Source organism: Xenopus laevis, chromosome 3S, assembly GCF_017654675.1.
Source record: "Xenopus laevis strain J_2021 chromosome 3S, Xenopus_laevis_v10.1, whole genome shotgun sequence".
NCBI lineage: Eukaryota > Metazoa > Chordata > Amphibia > Anura > Pipidae > Xenopus > Xenopus laevis.
This window is the reverse complement of record NC_054376.1, coordinates 42,968,336-42,992,275: the sequence shown is the minus strand read 5'-3', so window position 1 is coordinate 42,992,275 and position 23,940 is coordinate 42,968,336. Positions and strand designations below refer to the sequence as shown.

Genomic DNA, 23,940 nt, shown 5'->3' with positions numbered 1-23,940 from the left:
TTTACAAAAAGAAAAAGGGTAATAAATGAGAAATTTATAAATGGATGTAAAGCACAAGATCCATGTACTTCACTTGTTTCTATCTGGTTAGGTAATGAGACCATAGTTTGTCATGCAATATAAGTCAATAATTGAATCAATAGCAATATACTTAAAAAACAATCCAAAGTAGCAAGCCATTAAAGCAGTCATTAAAGGAATAAAACATAATTTAAATGTAAGCAACTGTTGTAAAAAATATATTTTCAGTGATTGTTTTTCAAAGTAATTTATTGATGCAGTTAAAATCTGACATGGTTTAAATCTTGGAGCATTAGAAAATCTTGTACTCATCTTTCCAATCAAGGTAAAATGAGGTGGCAATCTAAATGTATAGAGAAACTGGCATATAGATTCAAAGCCTCTTTAACAATCAAAAATCTCTATATTTGTGGCCACCAATGCATTTTGTTAGCTCAGGTAGACTTGCTTGTGTCATATCTTTATTATATACAATATATGTAGATATATATATGTATGGATGCCATGTCATACTAGTGGTGTCGGAATGCAAAAAAATACAAGCCCCTGAACATACTGGATATCTTTTTCCCTTTCACAAAAGGTAATTACAAGCCCAGTCCTTAAAGGAGAAGGAAAGCTACGGGAGCATTTTATTGCCAATAGATTAGCTGCAATAATGCAAGCTAGAATGCTATATTTATTCTGTAGAATGTTTTACCATACCTGAGTAAAAAGCTCTAGAAACTCTCTGTTTGTTTAGGATAGCAGCTGCAGTATTAACATGGTGTGACCTCACTTCCTGCCTGAGTCTCTCTCTGCTCTGGGCTCAGATTACAGCAGAGAAGGGAGGGGGGGAGAGGAGCAAACTGAGCATGCTCTTACCCAGTGCAATGAGGTTTAAGCTGAAGGCAGGAAGTCTGATACAGAAGCCCATGTGTACACAATAGATGGAAAGAAATGCAGTGTTTCTTTTGACAGAGGACTTAGAGCAGCACTACTTTGGGGGTTTACTGTTATATTTAGATGGACCTTTCTGAAAAGGCTTACTTAGTTTTAACCTTTCCTTCTCCTTTAAGCTCCATTTCACATTTCCTATTGGCCTGAACGTTAGCAGATTTCTTGTGGAGTCCATGCTCAACTCACTTACACTAACCTAATGGTTACTGACCAATCAGAATTTGACACATCAACCTTATGATTAAAAGAATGAGTTCAGATTTAGTCAGTTCAATTGGAGTAGACCCTCGCACACCCGTTATGTAGATATATAGATTTGCTCGGTGCTCAATGGATGGAGGATACGGTGACCTCCCAATAACTGGAACAAAAAAACACACCAGCACACGAGACTTGTATGTGCAGGGCAAGCCCTTGCAAAAGTTTTTACTACGGTGGTGCAACGTTTCGGGGCTCCACCACTTTGTCAGTGCAGCAGTAAAGTCACATGACTGGGGGCACCTGTGAAACTGTCCATATGTCAAGCCCCATGTCAGATTTTGAAATTAAAGATAAAAAAAAATCAGCTTGCTCTTTTGAAAAATGGATTTCAGTGCAGAAGTCTGCTAGAACAGCACTATTACCTGATGCATTTTGAAAAAACCATGTTTTCCCATGACAGTATCCCTTTAAGCCTCATAAAACAAATGAGCATTGTGGTTGAAATGAAAATAATCTAAGTTTAAAAGGGGCTTGGTGATTCATACTGTAAATTCCGCATTGGAATAATTTATTCTGAAGTGGGATAAGAGCTTGATAAAAAATACAGATCTGTATTAAACCTGCCACTAACATGGAGCAAATATCATATCACTGCTTCTGTTTCTAGGCATCATTAAACATGAACTAACAACTACTTGTTATTCCAAAAAAGGATAATTGTATAGTAGCAGTGCAGCAAAAACATCTAGACAGTATACCACATAAAGTATGATTATTAAAATTAATTTTTAGAAATAAACAAAGATTGAAAACAAGTTCACTTTATCCCAATCACAAATTTTGTCGGAATTGACAATGCTTCTTAAACTGTCAGCAGCAGAATAAATGAGCTTGTTAATGCCATGGTTTTGAATGGCCTTATTATCTGCAGTCAAATCTCTTGGATCAATGTTCGTACAAGTGTATGTTCATTCCATATCAATTAATAGAAAAAGATTTGCGAGATACTTGTGCTATCTGCCAGGGTTTAAAAGAAAAAACACTAAGAAGCTTTGAAAAGGTTTGATAAAGCACTGACAAAATCCGATTTGTCCCTCATTGCAAAATATGTCATGTTTAGCTTTGAGAAACAAACAAACATTCAAACATAAACAGCGCCCTTTGTAATTAAGCATTCAGTACTTGCTGAAATGCAGATTGCTGCACAATTATAATAATTTAAATTTAATAATTCATAGGAGTCTAATGCATTATTAATCAATTATCGAGGCCTGAATTACTTTTAATGAGATTAAGAAGATTTTAGTGCTAAGCAGTTGAATTGTATTGATTTAATCAATGTGTTTAATTAAACTGTGTACATTTTCTTCAGGATCATGATTTCCAATATCCAACACAAGAGGCCACTTTGATATAGTAGGGGTTTTGTGTTCTTCTTTAGCCCTTATCTGCAATTAGGTTGATCATATTCAGAAATCTAAATCTCATCACATAAGTTGCTAATGGAGTGGAAAATGCCTTTACAGTTGAAAGCAGCTTTTAATTTATTTGAAATCTGAGACATTTATATTGTAGCGCTACTGTATTATTGTCTTGTTTTAATGAGTAGCAAATGAAGTTCTATGGTATTATAATGTACTGTTTATTGTGCACTTCTAAACAGCAGTGTCCTCAAACAGATGTAGGGGGTACAGGGATCAGCCCCCTCTTTGCTATATGGCTGTTTGCCTAACTGAGCTGCAACTGTAGCATCAATGAAAATGTTTTGTCATATTTTTAAATTGCAATAACAGTAATTGTATACTGGTAGAATTACCCTTATTTCCTTGTTTTGGTATCAGGAATGCGTGTTTCCATCCAAAGCAATGTAATTAATCAATCCAATAGGTGGGAAATGATACCAATAAGCACAGGGATTCTGCTGCAAGGTGCTTTTATTAACAACACGACATGTTTCGAGCTTAACAGCTCTTTATCAAGAACAAATCCACCGTGGTACAAAATATAAATAAATCTTATAATAATAAGAAAAGAGCACCCCCTCCAATTTTATTGGTTAACAAGCAACTGCTGGGAGGATTTACCAGCCTAGCTGATCAAAAAAAATACAAGTCCAAGTTACCCACAACTTGTAAAAGTCAATCCAGCCGTGCATCCAAGTCTAACATATAAAATCCATTGTGTAGTAGTGATTTCCATCCATTTCCTTGTGGGCCAACTGTTTGAAACTTTAAAGGCTATTAAAATTCAATAAAAACAATAAACACTTGAACCTCATCACTACCCGAAATAGAGAGATTGTTAGTTGAAACAGAATTACTAATAAGAGCTGTTAAGCTCGAAACATATCGTGTTGTTAATAAAAGCACCTTGCTGCAGAATCCCTGAGCTTATTGGTATCATTTCCCACCTATTGGATTAAGTAATTGTACTGTAGGGGGTAAAGGTTTCCCTAACCTTTATTTTATGTAGTCCTGTATAAGGGGTTTGGCCAGCTAATAGTTGGGCACGATTTACAGTTAGAAGGGGGATATGTTTCCTTCTTCCAGGAAAAAGAATTTCTATGGTAGTTAGGTATTTTCCAAGGGGGTATCAGAGTTCCCTATTTTAAAAAAGGGGAATCCTGAAGATTCCATGTCTTGGAACACGTGCACAAGTAGCATACACAAGCTCAGGATTGTGGTGAGGCGACAAGATTTTAGGGGCGGCATGTCACCAAGCTGCATTCTAAGGGACCCTGCAGTCCAATGCCCAAATCCAGGCCTGAGCATACAGAGAGAGAAGACACCAGTAGGGGTTGGGCATGGGTCCTATAGGTTTGGGTCAGGTGCGGGTTCAGGTTTTGCGGGTTATGATCAGGTGTGGGTTGAGTTTTTTTCATAACTCGCACATCACTAGAAGGCACCATGGCTTCTGTCTTCTTTAAAAGGGAGGTTTAGTATTACAGTACTAAACCTCCATATTCTAAAACTGAGGAGATCTGGACAAATAAAAGCAAGGGACCCAGTGTGTGAATTGCAGGTTGTGTGTCAGTGACTTCTACTATTAAGTTTAGGTTCCTGATTGAAACAGGGTTGGTTTTATGCATTAATTACTTCTTAGAGAGCAACTGGCCGAACATCACTTTTATTGGTCAGTGCACTGGGACCTTACTCCTTATCAGTCTAATTACTGCTGACTGATGCAATTTGGCCATTCATGTACATGGCTAAAATGAATCCTATCCATTCACTGATTTTCCTCCAGTGTGTTACCATCTTCAGGCTAGGAAGGAGTTCACTGTAAGATTTCTTTAAAAGTAGCTGAAATCAATCTATCAGTCTAGCAGAACTGATTTATAGAAGATAGGAGGTACTGATATATTTGTTGGAGGCCATCTCCGATAAACTCTGTTTTAATCAAATACAATTTATAAAACTGTTTTCCTTTTTCTCTGTAATAATAAAACAGTAAATGGTATTTGATCCCAACTAAGCTATAAGTAATCATTATTGAAGGAATTACTGGGTTTAATTTATGTTTAAATGATTTTAAGTAGAATAAAGGTATGGCGATCCAAATTACCTTATCTGAGGGCCTCTTCATTCATAAGTAGGTACTACTAACCATTTAAATCTAAAGTTATTGTATTTTATGGAAAGCAAACCCCACAGCCCTGATGGCTGCCACAATCACCACAAAGGTGTTTAACTAATATAAATTATGTTAGAGAGGCAGGTCTGGATAGATATAATTGACTTGGCCTACAGGTAGCTGCTTTACACAATATTTTAATAACAGAGAAATATTTGTGCTTCCTTTATATACCAGATAACCTACACTTAATTAAGGTGAAGTTTCATGTTAATGATTTTGTGCTACAGATGCCAAATTAATTACTGAATGTGAAACGCCAAAGGGCTTTATTATTGCTTCGCTACTATATAAAGCCTTATGAAATAAATTATCTGTACTTTTACTCTACCTTCCTCTTTATGGTTTTACCTAATTTCTGACATTTGGCAGCAAATAAATAGCAGTATAATCCCGTCACTGAATCACTCTGCAGAAAAGAAAGTCGAAGGCAATGTGCTGTAAAGCAATTCAGTGTGATAAAATATCCAGCTTGAATTCTTTAGCATCATCACTCACGTGCTGCCTGTCAGAGTTTGCCAGAGTTCTTCAATCATCAGTACCTCTCAAAGTGTATAAAATCACAGTTCAGGCTGTATTCATCTGGAGATCTACTGGAAGTTGCATATGTGTACTGACAATGCAATCACAACTGCTTTTACAATGAGAAGGCAAAGCAAAGCTGAGTTTGGGTATCAGTGAAAGATATGTTGTTAACTCTGCTTTGAGTGTACCTAGTGCATAATACAGCAACCAGAGAAGTTGGGACACAGAGTCTTTCTTTTTTTTTTTACAAATAGGTATTTTTTTATTAAGAAAAACTACTCACCATTAAGTGAATCATATGCATTTGTAAAGTTATGAAAAAAAAATCACACTCTGCTTAAGCTCCCCACATCTCTGGCTGAAACCAAATAATTATTTTAATGCCTTTAAGAGGGGCTTGGATGCTTTCTAGGTTAAGCATAATATACAGGGCTATAGTGATACTAAAATCTACATTTGGGGGCGGATTTACTAAGTTTTAAATGGTAAATTCGAATTTTCCAATTTTTTTTTTGATCAAAACTCATAATTTCAAATTTAAAACCACCAGCTCGAATTTGAATTCAAATGTGAGATTTATCACACCTCGACCCTGGAAACAGTTCTAATTCAATACTTCACCACCTAAAACCTTCAGAGTTCATGTAGAAGTCAATGGCAGAGGTCAGTTGAATGATCTGAATATGTTAATAGCCTTCCTGATATTCAAGGTTTTTTTTTCAGAGGAAAACTTGATATGAATTTTGGGGTTGTTCCTGTTCTATTGAATGTTAGACGTTTGAGTTTTTCAAAAATAACCTCCCATTCGAGTTGTGAGTACATTCAAATTTATTAGAGTTAAAATAAAATTCACTTAATTTCAAAATTTGACCTTTGATAAATAACCCAACCCCAGTGTGAGAGTGAGAGAGAGTGAGAGAGAGTGAGTGTAAGAGAGTGAGTGTAAGAGAGTGAGAGAGTGAGAGAGTGAGAGAGAGTGAGAGTGTGAGTGTGTGAGAGAGAGTGAGAGAGAGTGTGTGAGAGAGAGTGTGTGAGAGAGAGTGAGAGAGAGTGAGAGAGAGTGAGTGAGTGAGTGAGTGAGTGTGTGTGGTGTGTGGTGTGTGGTGTGTGGTGTGTGGTGTGTGTGTGTGTGTATTGATAAAGGCCCCAATGAGGGCAGAAACATTGGAAACACAAGTGATGTGTGAATAAAAACATTTGAAAAACAGTTGGAGTGTTGGTTCAATTTGAATTTGTATAGGAGACTCATCAGTTTGAGAAAGATCTAAGCACCTCAGCACTTTCTCCATACATGGAATTTCTTTGTGCCATCCTACTGTAGGGATATTATACAAGGAATTCCCTTTTGTGCCATCCTTCTGTGAGTTCTGGGGGCATTATACACGGAATTGCCACTGCGTTGTATTTGTAAAATGGGGGGTGGTTAGTGGGGGTGTCTTGCAACGGGGCTTGGCTTAAAAACTTTGATGTGGTGCACTACGTGAGCTGCCATGTTCTTCACTCTGAAAATCTGTTCACCTTACATTAACTTTCTGATCATTGGAATATGTTCATAAATATTGCTGATATTAAATGTACTTACGTAATTTTTGGTAGTGGCTCTTGTGTTTTGCTGAAGGCATTGCAGTAATAGTAACCAAAGGACATGCATTTCCACCCAATGTGTGACACAGGGTTTGCTGTTTAAAGTATATTGTCTTCGAATTGTGCCTTTGCTGTAAGAGCTCTAAGTGGGACTGTTGAAAAAAGAAGAATTTATGTCAAGTATTTGCTCAATACAAGAGACTTTACAAGATATTGATTAGTTTGCAAATGGACAAGCACCGGGTCTCGTCTGTTCAAGTTCCTAAAATGGGTTATTAGTCTCAGAGAGAGTGAAAATAAGTCTGTGATTACAGTCAGAATCACCAATAAATCTACAATAACATAAAGCCATCTGCTGTATTTGTGCAGCAACTACTAACTGAAATATTTGTCCAAATTATAGCCTGAGAAGTACAGAGACACTAATTCTTACAGTAAAGCCTTCTAAATTCACCAGAGAGCACCTGAATATTACAGTATAAATATAAAGCCCACTTCTTGCAAAAGTCCCCCCTCTGCTTAAAAGGATAAAATGTACAACTTCACAAAATACATTTCAAACAGGACAATCAAACAGATGAAGTGAGCAAAAGTTCTTTACTGAACACTTTTACTAAAGTGCTCCATAGGGTTATTGTCAAGATATTATATTTGAAACACTGAAAACAGCACTTGCCATAAGTCCTGTGAAGGTATAAGGAAAATGATAAGCCAGGTAGCAGACATCATCCATATGGGGGAATTTTAGAGTGAAAGACAGTGTATAATATCTTCTTCTCTTCTTTTCATCCGATGCCCGATAGCAAAATAGGTTTCTAAAGATAACAAAAATATCTTATAAACAGGTAAATATATAGCTATATTAGAATAGATATCATCTATTCTATGAAACATATAATATAATAATGGTTAGGGATGCACCGAATCCAGGATTCGGTCCGGGATTCGGCAAAGATTCGGCCTTTTTCAGCAGGATTCAGCAAAATCCTTCTGCCCGGTCGAACCGAATCCTAATTTGCATATGCAAATTAGGGGTGGGGAGGGAAATCACGAGACTCTTCACAGATTCGGTGCATCCCTAATAATGGTAGTGATACTATACATGGTGGTTGTTCAGCATAATGGGAACAGCAACTGATGTGATGTTTCATTTCACTGGTAAAGCACATTGCCCCCCTCCCCTCCATAACACATTGAACACACTATTGAAGTGTCTGTTTTAGCTTCCCTTTACCCTTCCCACAGTACTAGGTGTGTTTTGCTAACAGCAGTGCAGATAGTCCTGCAAGACATAAGGGGGTAAATTTATCAAAGAGTGAAGTTCTGCCACTAGAGTGAAATTCCGCAGCTCTCAATTCATTTCTATGGGATTTTGAAAGGCGTATTTATCAATAGGTGAAAGTGAAAGTTCACCCTTTGATAAATACGCCTTTAAAAATCCCATAGAAATGAATGGAAAATGGCGGAATTTCACTCTAGTGGCGGAACTTCACTATTAACTTCACTCTTTGATAAATATACCCCAAGGGGTGAATGTAGCACAACCAAAATAATATAGTTTTCGAATGTGCACGATAATTTAGTAAATTCTATAATTTTATTACTTTGTACCAAAGTACAAATTCATGAGTATTATGACAGGGTAGCTGGAAAGGCTTTATAGGGCAGGTGTATCGCTTCCAGAATGCTTTATGAAACAGATGAAATATGGATAAAAACAGAAGCTGTGTTCACTGAGCTGGGAAAGCCAGTACAGGTGTTGGGATTCATTTTTAAAACATGACCCATGGGGGCTGGGTATGGTCTGGCTCTCTGTCCATGAAGTGGGACGTAGCATATATGTTTGAACAATTTGGAAAAGAAGGGAAAAGAATTGGGAGTGAAAATAAACTTACTTTTACGGTTGTAATTTCAAAATCAATACAGGCTGAGACCCTTTAAAAGAACAAGTTTCCCTTAATTTTCAGACTCTGTTTGAAAAACCCTGCTGTGAGTAAAACTCAGGCACTGACCTGCTTCAAGTTTTTCTAGCTGTTGAGTTCTTTCTTTGTAAGAAAAATGTTACTATTTCTGCAGTTTGAGTGGATTTCCACAGTAGCTTTGATGTCTACATTTACAATAAAAACGTCAACTGTATGTCATGGTAAAGTTGACCTGGTCCGTTAGCTTTCTGAAAACTCAGAATAATTAAAGCAAACACTTGGGTTTCTTATATATTTTGCCAACACTCCAGACCAGCAAATACAATTTAAATATATCTGAAGCTCTTTAAGTCTCATGCCCAGTTTCTGATTGAATTATAAACACTCACATCTTTTTAAAAACTATTCTTCCTTCAAAAAGCACAATTTTCTTCTAAATTCAAGAACAGTCATTATATGCACTTTACACATAAACTGTATTGTGCCCAAAAGTACATTTCAAACATTTTTTTCTGAACAGTACCAATCATATTGTTGCCTAACCTAATATTGTGTAGAAGTTCTTTGACAAATTCCATCATCTCTGTTGTACTAGAGTATATAATGAACACTGATGGAAATCTAAAAGCTGTGAATTTGCTTCAATCAAATATCCTTATGTGTTTTAAGAGTTTCTCTAGCCCTAACAATCCCTGAACTAATGGAATAAAATTTTTTAAAAGAGGACGTGGATGCTAATAGTTCCGTTTGGTGCCATAATTCACAACATTTTATCATTTTTCATGACAAAATCATGAATTTGCAGACTGGTGTTCTGTCAATTACATACAGTTGAATGCATCCAAATATGATGTTGCAGCAGAATCTCTGGTTAGCCTTAGAATTGTGGTTTTAGTTGAAATTATGTTAAAATGATGACTAAACACAAGCAAAGGAGAAGGAAAGGTTTGCAGCACTTGGGGGTGCCAAATGTTAGGCACCCAAAAGTGATTGTATTGACTTACCTGAAACCCCGGCCAGTGCTCCTATCAGCAGAAAACTACACTGGCCCGGGGTTATACCAAAGAGCACCACAGAGCGATCTTATTCATTTGGCACCCCCAAGTGCTGCAAGCCTTTCTTTCTCCTTTAAGAGGTTTTACAGTAAATGTAGACAATGGTTTCCCTCTTGTTTATAGGATACAGTTTATAAATCATATGGCCATATAACCACTGTGTCTTAAGATCATTGATGCAAACTCAATTCAAATTCAATTATCTTTCCTGATTGAAGAGGAAACCCATATACAAACCACCACCCCCATCCAAAATCCTACACAGAGTCCACATGGGTGGAGATGTTCTCTTTTCTTTTTGTCTTTTCTTAAACTTAATTATTTCAAAACAAACTTTAGAATCTGAGTGTCAGGATGCTTAATTTATTTATTTGGCTTCCATTGGTAACTTCCTGTTTGTCAGATGTTTTCATTTCATTATAACTTTAGCTTGCAAAAGTAATTTATTGACATGATATAAATATGGGTATTTACATACACAACCAGCTCTAATCCCTAAAAAGTGAAAAGATAACCAGAATAAGGAGTGTGGGGAAATAAGTGTTGTCAACTTTTCTAAATAAATTTAAGGATCTCAAATATATTGATCTGTAGTAATAAATTAGAAAATTCCTTTAACCTCTCTAATTGTACTACCCTGGTCAGAATTAAAGAGACCTCTGATCCTCAAGGGTCTGCCCAATAATTCATTTTCAGATGTGAGGCTATCATAGGAATTAAGATGATTTGATGGACAATTTTTAGATTTGTCTCTAGAAAAAAACATTGGGATGGTTTTGGCAGTTTCAAAAACAACAAAGTACTGTAAGATGAGAACTAAGTATTGCTAAGGAAGTATAGGATATATGAATCATCTGGTTGCTGATATATTATCTTAGGGGGTTATTTATCAAAGTCCGAATTTATCTCAATATTTTCTGCTACAAACCCTGATCAAATCCGCTCAGGTTTTTTACCCTTATTAATTATAAAATTTTCCCAAAAATTTGCTTTGCGGAAAAAAAACAAACAGATTTTCATGAATTTTTTAGACTTTTTAATCAGATCACAATTTTTTCGTAATTTTCACTTGAAAACTGCGGAATTTTTGGGGTATTGCCCAAAACATCAAAAAATCATTGGGACTTCTCCCATTGACTTCTATTCAACCTCGACAGGTCTGAGATGCCAGATTTTCAGATTCAGACTTTTCCATCCTCGGGGTTTAATAAATTCAGATTTTTTTGAAAGTCAGATTTTATTTTAAAAAATTAAAAAATTTTCATGATTTTTGCATTCGGAGTTTAGTAAATAACCCCCTAGAGTATGTAGAGCCAATCAGAAATTAATGTAAATGGAAGGAGAAATTCAGCAATTAGATCTCAAAATCCAATGTGGAGGGATATTTATATGTTTTGCATAAAGGTTATCATAATGTTGGGGTACATAAGAGTGTGAAAAAGATGAACATTTATAATTGATTTTCCCCTGCCCATGTCTAATTTAATATGTATATTAAATTGTAACTGACTCCCAAACAAGTAATGAATGACCAGCACACACTCACTTGTAATAACAGATGTCATAGCCAGTTCTCACCCAGTAATTCTTCCCACAGATTGCATCCTTCACTGAATATAAAACAGGTTGCATACCTACAATACAAGAGCATTTGAGCAACATATTAATATCTGTCTCACTCTCATTATTATTATAATTTCCAATTCAAAAGTGTATATGACACAAAGATGCATATGGTAATTAAAATGATATAGTGAATAAAGTACCCCCTCTTTTAAAATGTAAGGATATTATAAGTTACCGAGGAGTTTCATCACCATATGAGTCATGTGACAGAAATGACATCAGAACTCACCATTTATAACTGATGACATCAGAACTCACATTTTATAAGGATATAATTTACAAGACATTCATGGCTTTTGTGTATTATAATACACAAAAGCCATGAATATCTTGTAAATGATATCCTTATATACGGGGAGTTCTGATGTCATCAGTTATAAACGGTGAGTTCTGATGTCATTTCTGTCACATGACTCACTGAAACTTGTGTATTATAATAAATAAAGTACCCCCAGTTGTAAAATATGAGGATATTAGACACATTTCTTTCACATGCATTCAGTCTTGAGGACTTTATAAATTATGTGAGTGGTGTTTTATTTAGGAGAGGATTCTTTTTAACTCCACAACAGTCGTTATTAATTAAAATAATTAGAGATGATTACAAGTCTACATTTCCCAGCAAACACAAAATGTACTTTTATTATTACTCTAATTAGTGATGGGAAAAGCCGGCATTGTTTCTGCATTACAAATTGGCAGGATAGTGACACATTTTTTTCTTTAGAGTTGCATTAAGGAATATTGCCTCGTATTTATGTCTTCAGTCTGCTCATGTATTTAATTTCATTCAAATAGCAATAACAGTTAATAAGTTAACACTGTTTCATCCTATTTCAAGTGGTAGTACTAACACTACACTGAAAGAAAAAAAAAATATGGTGAAAGGAAAGAGAATGAAGTTGTAGATTTCTACAGTGGGTTATGGCCACAGTTTCTTAGAGGCTTCATTATGGGTAGTTGCTTAGCAAGTTCATATTCTTTCAGTTAGAGCACATACTGTAGCTAGATACAACTCAGATACAGCATCACACTAAGATACATTAAGACTACCTATCAAATGGTTCAAGTCACTGAGTAAGCAAACAAATGATTATAGATTCTGAGAAAATGATTCTAATATTACACTAATTACTTGATATATAGTGATATACACTGTATAATAAGTTCTAGTGATAGGTATCTGCTGGTAGAAGTACAATGCTAAATTGTAGAACACACTACTCCTCTAGTATGCTTCTGAGTGTTTCATTCTGGCAAATAGTGCCTGGTGATCCCAGTAGAGAAGCACTATCATGCATTGTAACCTGCTGTGATTCACTGACTGCTCAGCAAACACAACAGTTTCATAGCACTGACTATCTCCTTCTCCAGTTTGCACTTACCGTTATTAAACTGACTGTTCATCTTTTCACAGTTAATGACATTGAAGCGATAAGGAACATTCGCTTTCATTGCACTGACTTCAAAATAAAACCACTGGTGATGCTGGTCAGTATTAACATCGGCATTCATAATTAGGTCATATTCAAACCTATTACAGAAATAAGAGTGAATAGAAAGCAGAATGACTTCTAGAAACATTGATTAGTTTTTTATCATTTTGCTTTATGAATCCTATTTTCTGTGCCTCAGTCTGCCTAACCTATACTTCTCTTTCTAAGAACCTCTCAGATTCACATTAATGCATCTTAAATTTTGTTTCAATTAACTTGTTTGTTAGCAGTAAAATCAGTTTTGGCTCCTTTTTTAATCAGAGTTATAACTATAACTAAAGGGAATCAATGGCTCTCTAAGTGAGACTCAACCCTCACCTCCAATGAGGTCTACAGAGACATATTACATGTATCCCTATACAGGTATCCCTTCTCATTCACATAAGGAATTTTGCAAATCCCTTGGAATAACAAGATGTGAGGGGAAAACTGATATGCGTAAGAGATGGGTGGTCAATACTTTATGAATGTCTATGTGTTACAACTATACCAGTCACCTCTTCCCATCTATAACTATTCTGGCAGTAACTGAATCTGAAGTGAGTGTACTGGTTCTGCACAGAGTTAATTCTAACAAAAGATCCAGATGAAAATACAGTACTGGGGTTGCAAAACGCATGAATTACACTGCATTACTTTTTTTTATTCAAGTGATTTTCTATACTTCTGATGATCCATTGACTGATAGACTTACTCTCTCACTTGTATAACTTTACGAAGATTTCCTGATTCAAACTTGGAGTAGAATTTCAAACAGTTCTCCTTCTCGCAGCTTTCCAAGACACTGAAAGACGAATAATACTTAGCTGATGTTTTTTGTTAAGCATTACATTTAACGTTACATTTATATCACCCACTTTGACATTCATCTTTGTTAAAGGAGAACTCAACCCTAAAAATAAATATGGTTAGAAATGCCATATTTTAAATACTGAAATTATTAAACAAGACTAAAAATTCTGTGTCTCTGTTGTAGTAATGATCCAGACTGTCAAACTTGTCACAGGAGTTTCTCATCTTTAGTTTAGGAGTGTCAGTGACATGCACATGCTCAGTGTGTGTAAAGTAGCTGCTAAGAAGCTAAGCTTAGGGGTTGTTGCAAATCCTCAAGCAGAAAATGAGGTTCCGGTCATATAAGATGATGCTACAGATGCTACAGGGCGGATTATTTAATTCTGAACAAATAGTGTTGGTTTCTGAGGTTCTGTATACAAATAATATGAATTATTGACTAATCAGCTTTTAATTGTGGCATTTATATTATTGTATTCAGTATCTTTCACATTGGTCACTAAAATCAGTAAGTGACAGCAGCACAGAGCTTGTGCAGTGAATAAAAAAGAAGACATGGAGCTACTGGGGCATCTTTGGAGGCACATATCTTCCCTGTTAAAGGGCTGTGGTTGCCTTGGGTTGGTGTAGAAAATTTTAAAATAGTATGTAAAACATTTCTGCCCTACTTCTTTATTTAAGCTTTAGTTCTCCTTTAACTGCCAAGTTTATGCTAGCGGATTACATAGCTTTAGTAACATACTGCAATCCTTACAAAAGTAAATGAGCCATCAAGTCCCCCTTTATATTTGGATACTCTTTACTAAGGGACACGGTTACTAAAATTACAGGTCCTAGAATTCTTTCAAATTCTAGTATAGTTACAGAACACTTTCTTGACTGTCAAAAGTTTCAAATATTTAACAATATTGCCAACATTTTGAAAAGGAAATCAATGTGTTTGACGACTTTGTGCAAACATTATCTTGTACAAGCGGGTATTAGAACTCAGTGGCAGGTATAAACTGTAAAACGCCTCCCAGTCACTCATGATTTAGACAAATCTTTTCCAACCAATCCACAAAGGTTGAGGTTAAGTAGTTCAAGTGTGAGTTTCAAGAAAGCAACATAATATTTAAAGATTAATTTACGAAGTCCCCCTTTATATTTGTGTACACTTAAAAAAGTTTACCTAGGGCTTTCCAAGTCAAATACAGTACGGTTAAGAAGGTCATCAGGCTTCAAATGGCGCTGGATATCTTCTAATATTTTGTACCTAGAAATGCAATATGAAGAATCTGTGGATAAATTCCAGACAGAGTAGATAAATTGTTATCAGAACATTGATTATATGAGCCTCCAGGCAATTGGGTGGTTAGATTAGCTCTACTAAAGACATTTTACACTGACCCATGGTGTAACACTAGAAAAAAAACAGTTTGAAGGTAATATATACTTCATTTTGATAATTTTGGACAAACCAAGATAAGATGTGGGTACAAAGGATTGACAATTCATTTATGCATTTTTTGTGAGTTTCTTGGATTATTCAGTATGATCTATTTGGTCTCATGGCGATATTTTTTTATGGACTAATTTTTAAGCTCTCATCTTAAATATTTAAGAAAAAAATGGTAGATGGGCTCTATAGTGATATACAGATAGATCATAGGCAGATAGATAGAAACAAGATAGATGCATGACAGTTGCATATTCATATAAAAATGGAAAATGTATTTTACATCAGTCTATTATTACCCACTGAATATATTTATAAATAGATGCTTTAATCTTCTTGAAACCTGGATGATGATAGAACACAGAATTTAGGGAAAATGCAATTTTATAGCCATTTATGTAGCACATTGCCTTATGCCTCCTTAAGATAACCACCATAGATTTATGTTGCATTTCAATTGGGTTTAACAACAGAGTCAGACTGGTTTGTGACAGTATAATGCATTTTTCATTAGCCCCTGTTAAACCAAACATGATAAATTTAACTTTAAAGCAGTGAGAAGTGAACTATGCTCCATGGATATGAAGCAATCTAAAATGCATTTTACTTTTCTGGTGATAAACACATATTTTGAGGAAATATTATGTTATAGCGAAAATTCAAGTAAATTCATTTGATTTAAAGACCGGCTTCTTTATCCCTATCAAATATCATTATACCCTTGCCCTGTAACTGTACTGAGATATATCTGCGCCAGAGCTTGGCTACTTTAATCAGATAGTGGTACAGTAGGGTTTGCTAAAAGACAATTATATTGCGTCAACTAAGCTACTCAACTGCATTTAGCATTCTTTTATGTGTTTGCAGTTCTGCCATTTTTACAATCTTTATCTTGTTACTGATAGGGGGATATTAGACAGAGTAGACATTGCTAAGCACTGGCGTAACTATAGAGGAAGTGGACCCTGCATTCCGAGCTGCCCTTCCCCCGGGAATAATTTTAAAAATAAAGCCTAGTTAAGGTGAGTTTGGAGAGAATGCCTATTTTATTTAGATATGTCTGGAAGCCAATACCTGGAAGTCAATTACAGTAAAATTAAACTGATTTTCTGTTCTAGATATGCGTGGAACTAAGGCTGAGCAACTGATACAATGATTTCATGTGTCTGTAACCTAAATTTTGCAGATAAGTGATCTCAAAGAAACAGTAGACTCCACTCACATGTGACCCATGGAGTGTAGTACATTTGAAAATCATCCTATGTGCCCAACTAAACTATTTAAATGAGGGGGGACACAAAAGAGAAATGTGCCCTATTTTACAGTTCTAATTCACCAACACCCCAATGACAGTAAGTTATATACTCTCCCTCAATTAATATCCCCAATGCAGTTTTTGGTACAGTGCTCAAGAGGTGTGGTGCAAAGGATACACAATGCATCTCATTCAGGTAGACCTGTGTTTTTGTAGTAGTGCCATCTTCTGCTTGATGACTGAGGTCTTCATTTGGCATAGAAATACGATGAAAGCCAATTGAAAAATTCATCAGCCTAAGATATCTGAATAACTTTAAGCTCATATAAAGGACAACATACGTTTAAACGGGACCTGTCACCCAAACATAAAAATCTGTAAAATAAAAGTCCTTTTCAAATTAAACACAAAGCTCACAATATTTTTTCTATTAAAACATCAATACCTGTTACACCTGTTATGTAATGTGTTCAAAAGTCGTAACTGTCAATCATATTTTCCTGCCCCTCCTCTATGCCTTAGTCATAGAGGCAGGACAGCAAAATGTTTCACTTTTCTACAATTCTTACATGTCCCTGAACTCTTCACATTCTCCCTGCATCCTCTTCATCTAATCATGTAGCCAATGCATGGGCATTGGCATCAGGTTTTCTCATTCACATCATGCAGGCTACTGCCTGCATGATGTGAATTCCAAGACTGAAATAGTTAATATAGTGTAAGTGAATTTTATTTTGCTTGACTAACATCATAAAATAGGATTTGGATTTATTTCTTTGGGTGACAGGTCCCCTTTAAATGACAACAATGAGTCTGGGCAGTAGAAGCTCCTGCGAACATTGCCCCATGAAGGCACCTGGATGTCAAAGAAGGTCTTTCCATGAGAGAGGATCAGCTTTGGCCATTATGATAATATCTTTTCTCTTTGAATCCTGCTTACCACCATGAAGAAATATGTGCATAACCTCTAGAAGTTATTTTAGATCAGACTAAGGTCTTCTGATTGGGCCAAACTAAGGTCTTCTGATTGGAGCACAAATAACATTTGGGAAAAAATTAATCACCTCTGTGATTCAAACTTCTTATCCGCTAGAGGCTGAGAATAGGATGGGGAACGGTGACCCCAGAAATCTGGAAATGCCAATACTTTATAATCTGGAATGGATTTGGTCTTCTCTGCATTAGCCATGTACAGATGAGGCTCATGAAATGGTATATTTCCTTTGTTTTGTTCCAAGAGCTTATTTACTATTGCATGATTTTCCGATTCATCCCAGTCACCCTGCTTTACTTTATATGGCTTAGCACATTTGCTTGGAAGTGAAATTGGCTCTGCATACATAGAACTGGCAGTAGGTGAAGCTGATGGATTTTTTGTGTGATTTGATTCACAGCTGGTTTTATTTAAACTTTTGGTAGCTTCGTCTTCCAGTTGTAATCTATTGGAATTTGCTTTTAGAATCTCTTTTTCAAAATGAGCCCATGAGGGATATTCTTCCCCAGGTATCTGGTAGCTGATCTTCCCACAGCAGTCTTCTTTTATCCTCTGAGCAGCCTGAATATTATGTGTATTTGCATGTGGCGTGGCAGAAATGTCGCTGGCATTTGGCTTGACTTCTTGATTTTCACATTCCAGGTCCTTTAAGAAGCCAAAAGAAGTAAAAATGTAGGTAGCTTGTGTAATATTGTAGAAAAGTAGAAAGGTAATGTACAATGGTGTAAATGCTATAAGACTTATCAGATAAAATCTGATGAAGCCAACAACAAACATGCCCCTGACTATAAATGACAAAACAACCACACAAGGAATTTGTTAAAAAAAACTACATAAAAATTTGTATTTAAAGATAAATGCACTGTAGTTTATTCATTGAGGGTTATCTTACATGTATTCTCTTAAACATTATGTATTTCCATAATACCGAAACTCCTTCCACAACTCTCCAGCTGATTTATTTAGTTATTTTTGCAGGTGTGTGTGTGCGTGTGAACATCTTGCAAAAAAAGACAGCTGTTGAGCAAGAGTAGGAATTTTGGGAGGCTGAACACAAGCCTGTCTTGTTGAGGTGTAATGTAATAAATGCAACATTTTGAGACATAAACAGGAGGGAATGCGCAAGAGGAGAGGTTAGTATATAAATGGATCAATTAATACATGTTATAATTAATGAACAAGACAGAAATAAATCAATAAACTGAAACATGCTTTTGGAAATAGGCGACATGATGTACATTCCATCGTGACGTGTATCAGTTTAAATATAACAACCAACCCTGCATTTATATCCTATGCATGTGCAAAAACAGGTAAATAAAAACCCACTTTAGTTCTAATGATGTCAAATGTATATCACCTCCCAGGCTGCGTAGACTGCTGGGATATGTCAAATAGAACTGCTGTTTAACATAACGATGCTTCTCTGGCCAGGAGAAATATTACACTGCTAGCAGCGTGAAAAATAAAGATTGTTGTAATAAATGATTTGAACAAGTATATTACTCACTGCCAGAAGAATAATTTAGTAAGGAAAACATCTTTTATATTAAAGATGCGATGCAATATATCATGCCTTCTACCACCTGTAAAGCACATCTGAAGAAAAATGAAGAATACATTTACAAAAAGCATAATTTGTATTGAAGAAAAACTGAACAGTTCTGAACTGTATGCAATAAGTTCTCCCATGAGATACACTAGGACACAATTAGGAAGAGACTAGAGACTAAATGCATGCTAGAATAAACTGGTGATCTTGTTATGACACATCCTTGCAACAAGTAGCGCTAAGCTTTAATTGAACAATTGTAGATGAACAACAGGTGGATCAAGGGGTATTAAAGTATACCTAATATAGCGCAATAATTTCTATGGCATGATAATCATGCTGTGTAAGATCACACTCAATCATTTATGGAAAGTTCACGCTAGGAGATTGCACAGTTTATGAATGTATGACTTGTCTTAGCAAAGCAATATGTATTTATCGACAATAAATGTGTCTTCTCTTATCTGAAGTTATAGCAAAAATGGTTCCCAAAGATAACTATACCATAAAACCAAAATATGCCCCATTATCTGCATTACTCTTAAATCTCTCAAGCATTTACAAACTCATATCATGCTCATTGCTTATCAGGGCTCATTTACAAATGGAGACAAGAGGTGTGTTTGTTACTGCTCTTTACACCTGCTGCTTTCCAATGCAAATTTTTGCAACTGATTTTTTTGTCTGATAGGTTTCCTTGTTCTGCATTCATTAGGACACAGTAAATAAGACTTATGTCGCAAAAATATTCTTCCTATTCTTTTCATTTAAAATAAAATCATATTATTATTACCTTGACCTATCTCCCTCCCCCACTGTAATTAAAATAGTTTATGTAGAGATAATGAGCTCTGTATAAATTAGGACACAGTAAATAAGACTTATGTCGCAAAAATATTCTTCCTATTCTTTTCATTTAAAATAAAATCATATTATTATTACCTTGACCTATCTCCCTCCCCCACTGTAATTAAAATAGTTTATGTAGAGATAATGAGCTCTGTATAAATTAGGACACAGTAAATAAGACTTATGTCGCAAAAATATTCTTCCTATTCTTTTCATTTAAAATAAAATCATATTATTATTACCTTGACCTATCTCCCTCCCCCACTGTAATTAAAATAGTTTATGTAGAGATAATGAGCTCTGTATAAACATCCATTCTCCCAGGGCCAGGAGGAATTCAGTACAGAGGGCTTAGCTGTGGATTTGTAATGCAAATAACTGCCCTCTGCTCCACCCTCAGTTTCTCAGAAGAAATGAGGAAGTTAGAAAGTGAAACTACTTTCAGTTTCAGCATTTGCGTTGTTTAGATCAATAAATAAAAACCCCAGCTACAGTATTTCTAATTGTAACCAAAAGGGAAAAATGAAATCCTAGTCATTGAACATTGGGTAAACTGTTACATTTCTGCATTGCCACAATCAACAACTCTTAGTACGATGGTTTTTATCTTGTCTAACATGCTTACAAGTCATGCTTATGATGAAGGTTTAAAATTTAGTTGTAAACATGAAGGGGCTTATTTATCAATATCCAGATTTTTTAAATAAAAAAATTCAGACAAAACTAGAATCCATGATTTGACATTATTGATTTGACATTATTTATTATTAAAAATGCTTGATTTAATAGGTTCGGGTAAAAACTTGAAAAAACTTGAGAAAAAACCCAAATCGTAAGATTTTTTCACCCGAATCGCTGGATTTTTTCAGGCTTTTTCCTAAAAAGCCAGAATTTTTTGGATTTTTTGCCCAAATATGCCAAGAAGGTTGGATTTTGAAGCTAATTTCAGCGCAGACCACAGAAACTTCAAAGTAGGATAGGAACCTCTGCCATTGACTTATACACAACCTCAGTAGGTTTGAGATGCTTGATTTTCGGATTCTGGCTTTTTCCTGCATAGGGCTTAAATAAATCTCAAAAAATTTGATTTGATTTAGTTTTGCTTTAGTTACTTTAATGATAATTATATGAGAGTGTAAGGGAATGTTAGAACAGGTCAAAAGTAGGAGTGAAGTTTTGACAATCTAGCCCTGTGGTAAATCAAACATAACTTTTCTCCATTGAGAGGACGATCCACTGACAACTATATTTTGCATACCATCCTTAAGCCAATTTAATCACCATGCATGCACGATTGAAGCTAGTGCATTTCAGAGTGAGTTATACATACAGATACATAGCAGAAACTTTAGAAAAGACTTTCCACCAACTAATACCATCTTGAAGGCTGTTATCCTAAAAAATTTGTACCCATACTGACTATTAGACCTGCTTGTTCTAGACTTACAAGGTATTGTTACAGAATATTATTTCACCACTCATGGGTCAACAAATGAAATATAGTTATGTCTCACAAATATATTTCATCTAGTCCCTATAAAGCTTTAAAATGTGATAAATCTAATCTTATGTGACAAAGAAAAGATACCCTGTTACTGCCACATGTAAATAGTATAACCCTTACTGTATCCATGTCAGTTAAGAAGTAAGTGAAGCCTGGTGCTGGCTTTGGCAGTTCAATCCGGAGTAGTTAGCTTTGTCTTTATCTCAGTCTTCCCTATCTCCCCAACCATAACAGGCATGTGGGCACTTTGGGACAATAATCTGAAATACGTAAATAGGTTTTTAAGGGCAGCAAAGCTTAACTGTCAATGTCGTTAAACTTCTGTCCTTCCAGTGAGGGGAATTCTCTGGTAGTCTGTTTTTTTTTCTGCTTAGACTAGAATTAGAACGTTATAAGCCTCTTTCAAATGCAATGCGTGTCCTTATGCTATATCATTTTTTGTTTTTCCCTGTTGGCTGTAACTCAAACAAAAACATGATAGTTTGTAAGATGTTATATTCACAAATAAGTTACATATCCTACCTGTAAATCGAGGAAGTATTCGGGAAAAAAAGTCTTATAATGTTCAAGTTCCTTATCATCTCGATCTGCTTTAGGCCTTGACTTCAATTTATTCAGATCAGTTTCCAAGTCATCGTCCTACATAACAGGGAAGGAAAGAATAATGTAAAAACTATAAAACCTTTAACATGACTTTGCTGTGTTAACATTTTTGTATAGTATCTTAAAACTTTGGGCTGATTCTTTTACTGTTCCCTAAAAAGCATTTGAATCCATTTGGCACGTGAGAATAAGCCCATGGCTCCCTGTTGTCAGAGCCTGCATCTCTATTTATTGGCTGCCTATTTATATACCAATACATTGGTTCCTTTTTGCCAGTGTCAATTCTATTTCATTTGCGGTGCACAAGCTAAATTGAAAAATACAAAGACATTACCGTTTGTTTTTTAAAATGTGCTACATTCACAGTGGCATAGAAAATAAAAGTTAGAAGTGAATGTCAAAGTGACAGAGGTTATGGTGTACCAGCATTTGATATAATATGAAATAATGAACTACCCTTTCTTCAAGTATTATGTGTTGCTGAAATCCAATTGGAACAATAGGGACATATTAAAGGACGGCTAAAGCTAACAAAGGATTATGTTAGAAAATTGTCCCCTTATGCATTTAGGTCAAATACCCAGATCAGTGATAAAGCAGCTTTCTTGAAGTAAAGATTCATGCTTCAAACATTAACCCATTTGCACCATATGTTTTTGATCTGTTAAAGGGTACACTACACAGTCTTTTCTTGTTTTCAGTAGTTTGTTCTGTTATAGATACTAATGGGGCATGTTTTTTTAGGTCCCCAGTGTTGCTTTGAGCAGGGGAATATAAAAAAAATCCACAATTATACGGCACAGCTTTGAAGTCATCATTTATAATAAATATAATTTTGGTCTCATTGGTCATTAAACTTGTAGCCATACAGGCAAAGGGACTTGCAATACTCTATACTCTACTCTATGTAGCACTCTATTTAGTATGTGTTATAGTCATTAATGGTATTTGGTAGAAACAAATAATTGTGTATAAGTAATAAACCACAAGAAGATTGTAATGTCTTGCAAGCAATTTCCCTTGCCTAACAATATAAAATTGTAACTGTGCATATACAGTATAATGGTTAAAGGTTTGTCTGGTATGTCTTGTATATACTGTATATCCCCATACTCTGTAAAGTGATGTGGAGAGGCTTTGTTGTATCATAAGTAAAGAAAAACACCCCTAACCAAATCTGCAAAACAAATTAAGAAAACTAAACAAAGATGGTAATACTAATAATACAAACACAGTCAAAGAAGAAAGTGGTTTTTGAGACTTTATTGACTGTAGATGTAGTGTGAAAATAAAGCTGGCCATAGATGTTGAGATTTTTAAAAGATCCGATCCTCATCGTGAGACCACGACTAAAAATACCAATTTGCCAGGAAAACAAAGGGGAGCTGCCTGCTTGGCCCTGCAAACATAGATAGATTTCACTGGGACCGACAAAGATTTTTTGACCTGGATCAAATTCCTGACAGATGTCGGCCAAAAAAGATGTACGATCGTTCGAATCCCACTAACCGCACTTTAATTTCGAAGGATTGGTCGGACATCCCTAAAAAAGGTCGTTCGGCAAGAAGAATCGTCGCGTCTATGGGGAGCTTACAAAAGAGAGGGTAGGAGAAGAAGATGTTCTTAGCCAGACAACAGCTATTGGAATGCAGAGTAGTTAGAAGGGAATGCTAAGCAAACAGCAGAAACAAGCAGAGGAACAACGAGAGAATAGATTGTAAGTAGGAGAAGCAGAGTTAGTCACCTTGAAGTTAAGGAGGAGTTGTAGTCTGGAAATGGATGGGAATTTTTAGAAGGAAGAAGACAAATATTTAGAAGAAGGCAACATGGTCCAAGCAGCTGAAATAACCATAACCTTCAGAGGTGAAAAGTCCCGTGAGGAGACAAGAAAGGATGAGAGTGTGAGTTAAGTTGAATTAAGGAGGTTATTGCATAACATTCACGAAAATTT

At 35.6% G+C, this 23,940-nt stretch overlaps 1 protein-coding gene across 1 annotated transcript in view; it reads right to left on the bottom strand.

Moving 5' to 3' along the window:
* agbl1.S (AGBL carboxypeptidase 1 S homeolog) overlaps nucleotides 1-23,940 on the bottom strand; it is a 244,719-nt gene that overhangs the window by 162,117 nt on the left and 58,662 nt on the right. Inside the window, exons 10-17 of the mRNA XM_018255312.2 lie at nucleotides 21,909-22,025; nucleotides 17,552-18,126; nucleotides 14,966-15,049; nucleotides 13,697-13,786; nucleotides 12,892-13,040; nucleotides 11,427-11,514; nucleotides 7,580-7,718; nucleotides 6,902-7,055 (exon numbers count right to left, since the gene is read on the bottom strand). Of these exons, the coding sequence (XP_018110801.1) occupies nucleotides 6,902-7,055; nucleotides 7,580-7,718; nucleotides 11,427-11,514; nucleotides 12,892-13,040; nucleotides 13,697-13,786; nucleotides 14,966-15,049; nucleotides 17,552-18,126; nucleotides 21,909-22,025 (1,396 nt within the window). The remainder of the gene's footprint in view (nucleotides 1-6,901; nucleotides 7,056-7,579; nucleotides 7,719-11,426; nucleotides 11,515-12,891; nucleotides 13,041-13,696; nucleotides 13,787-14,965; nucleotides 15,050-17,551; nucleotides 18,127-21,908; nucleotides 22,026-23,940) is intronic.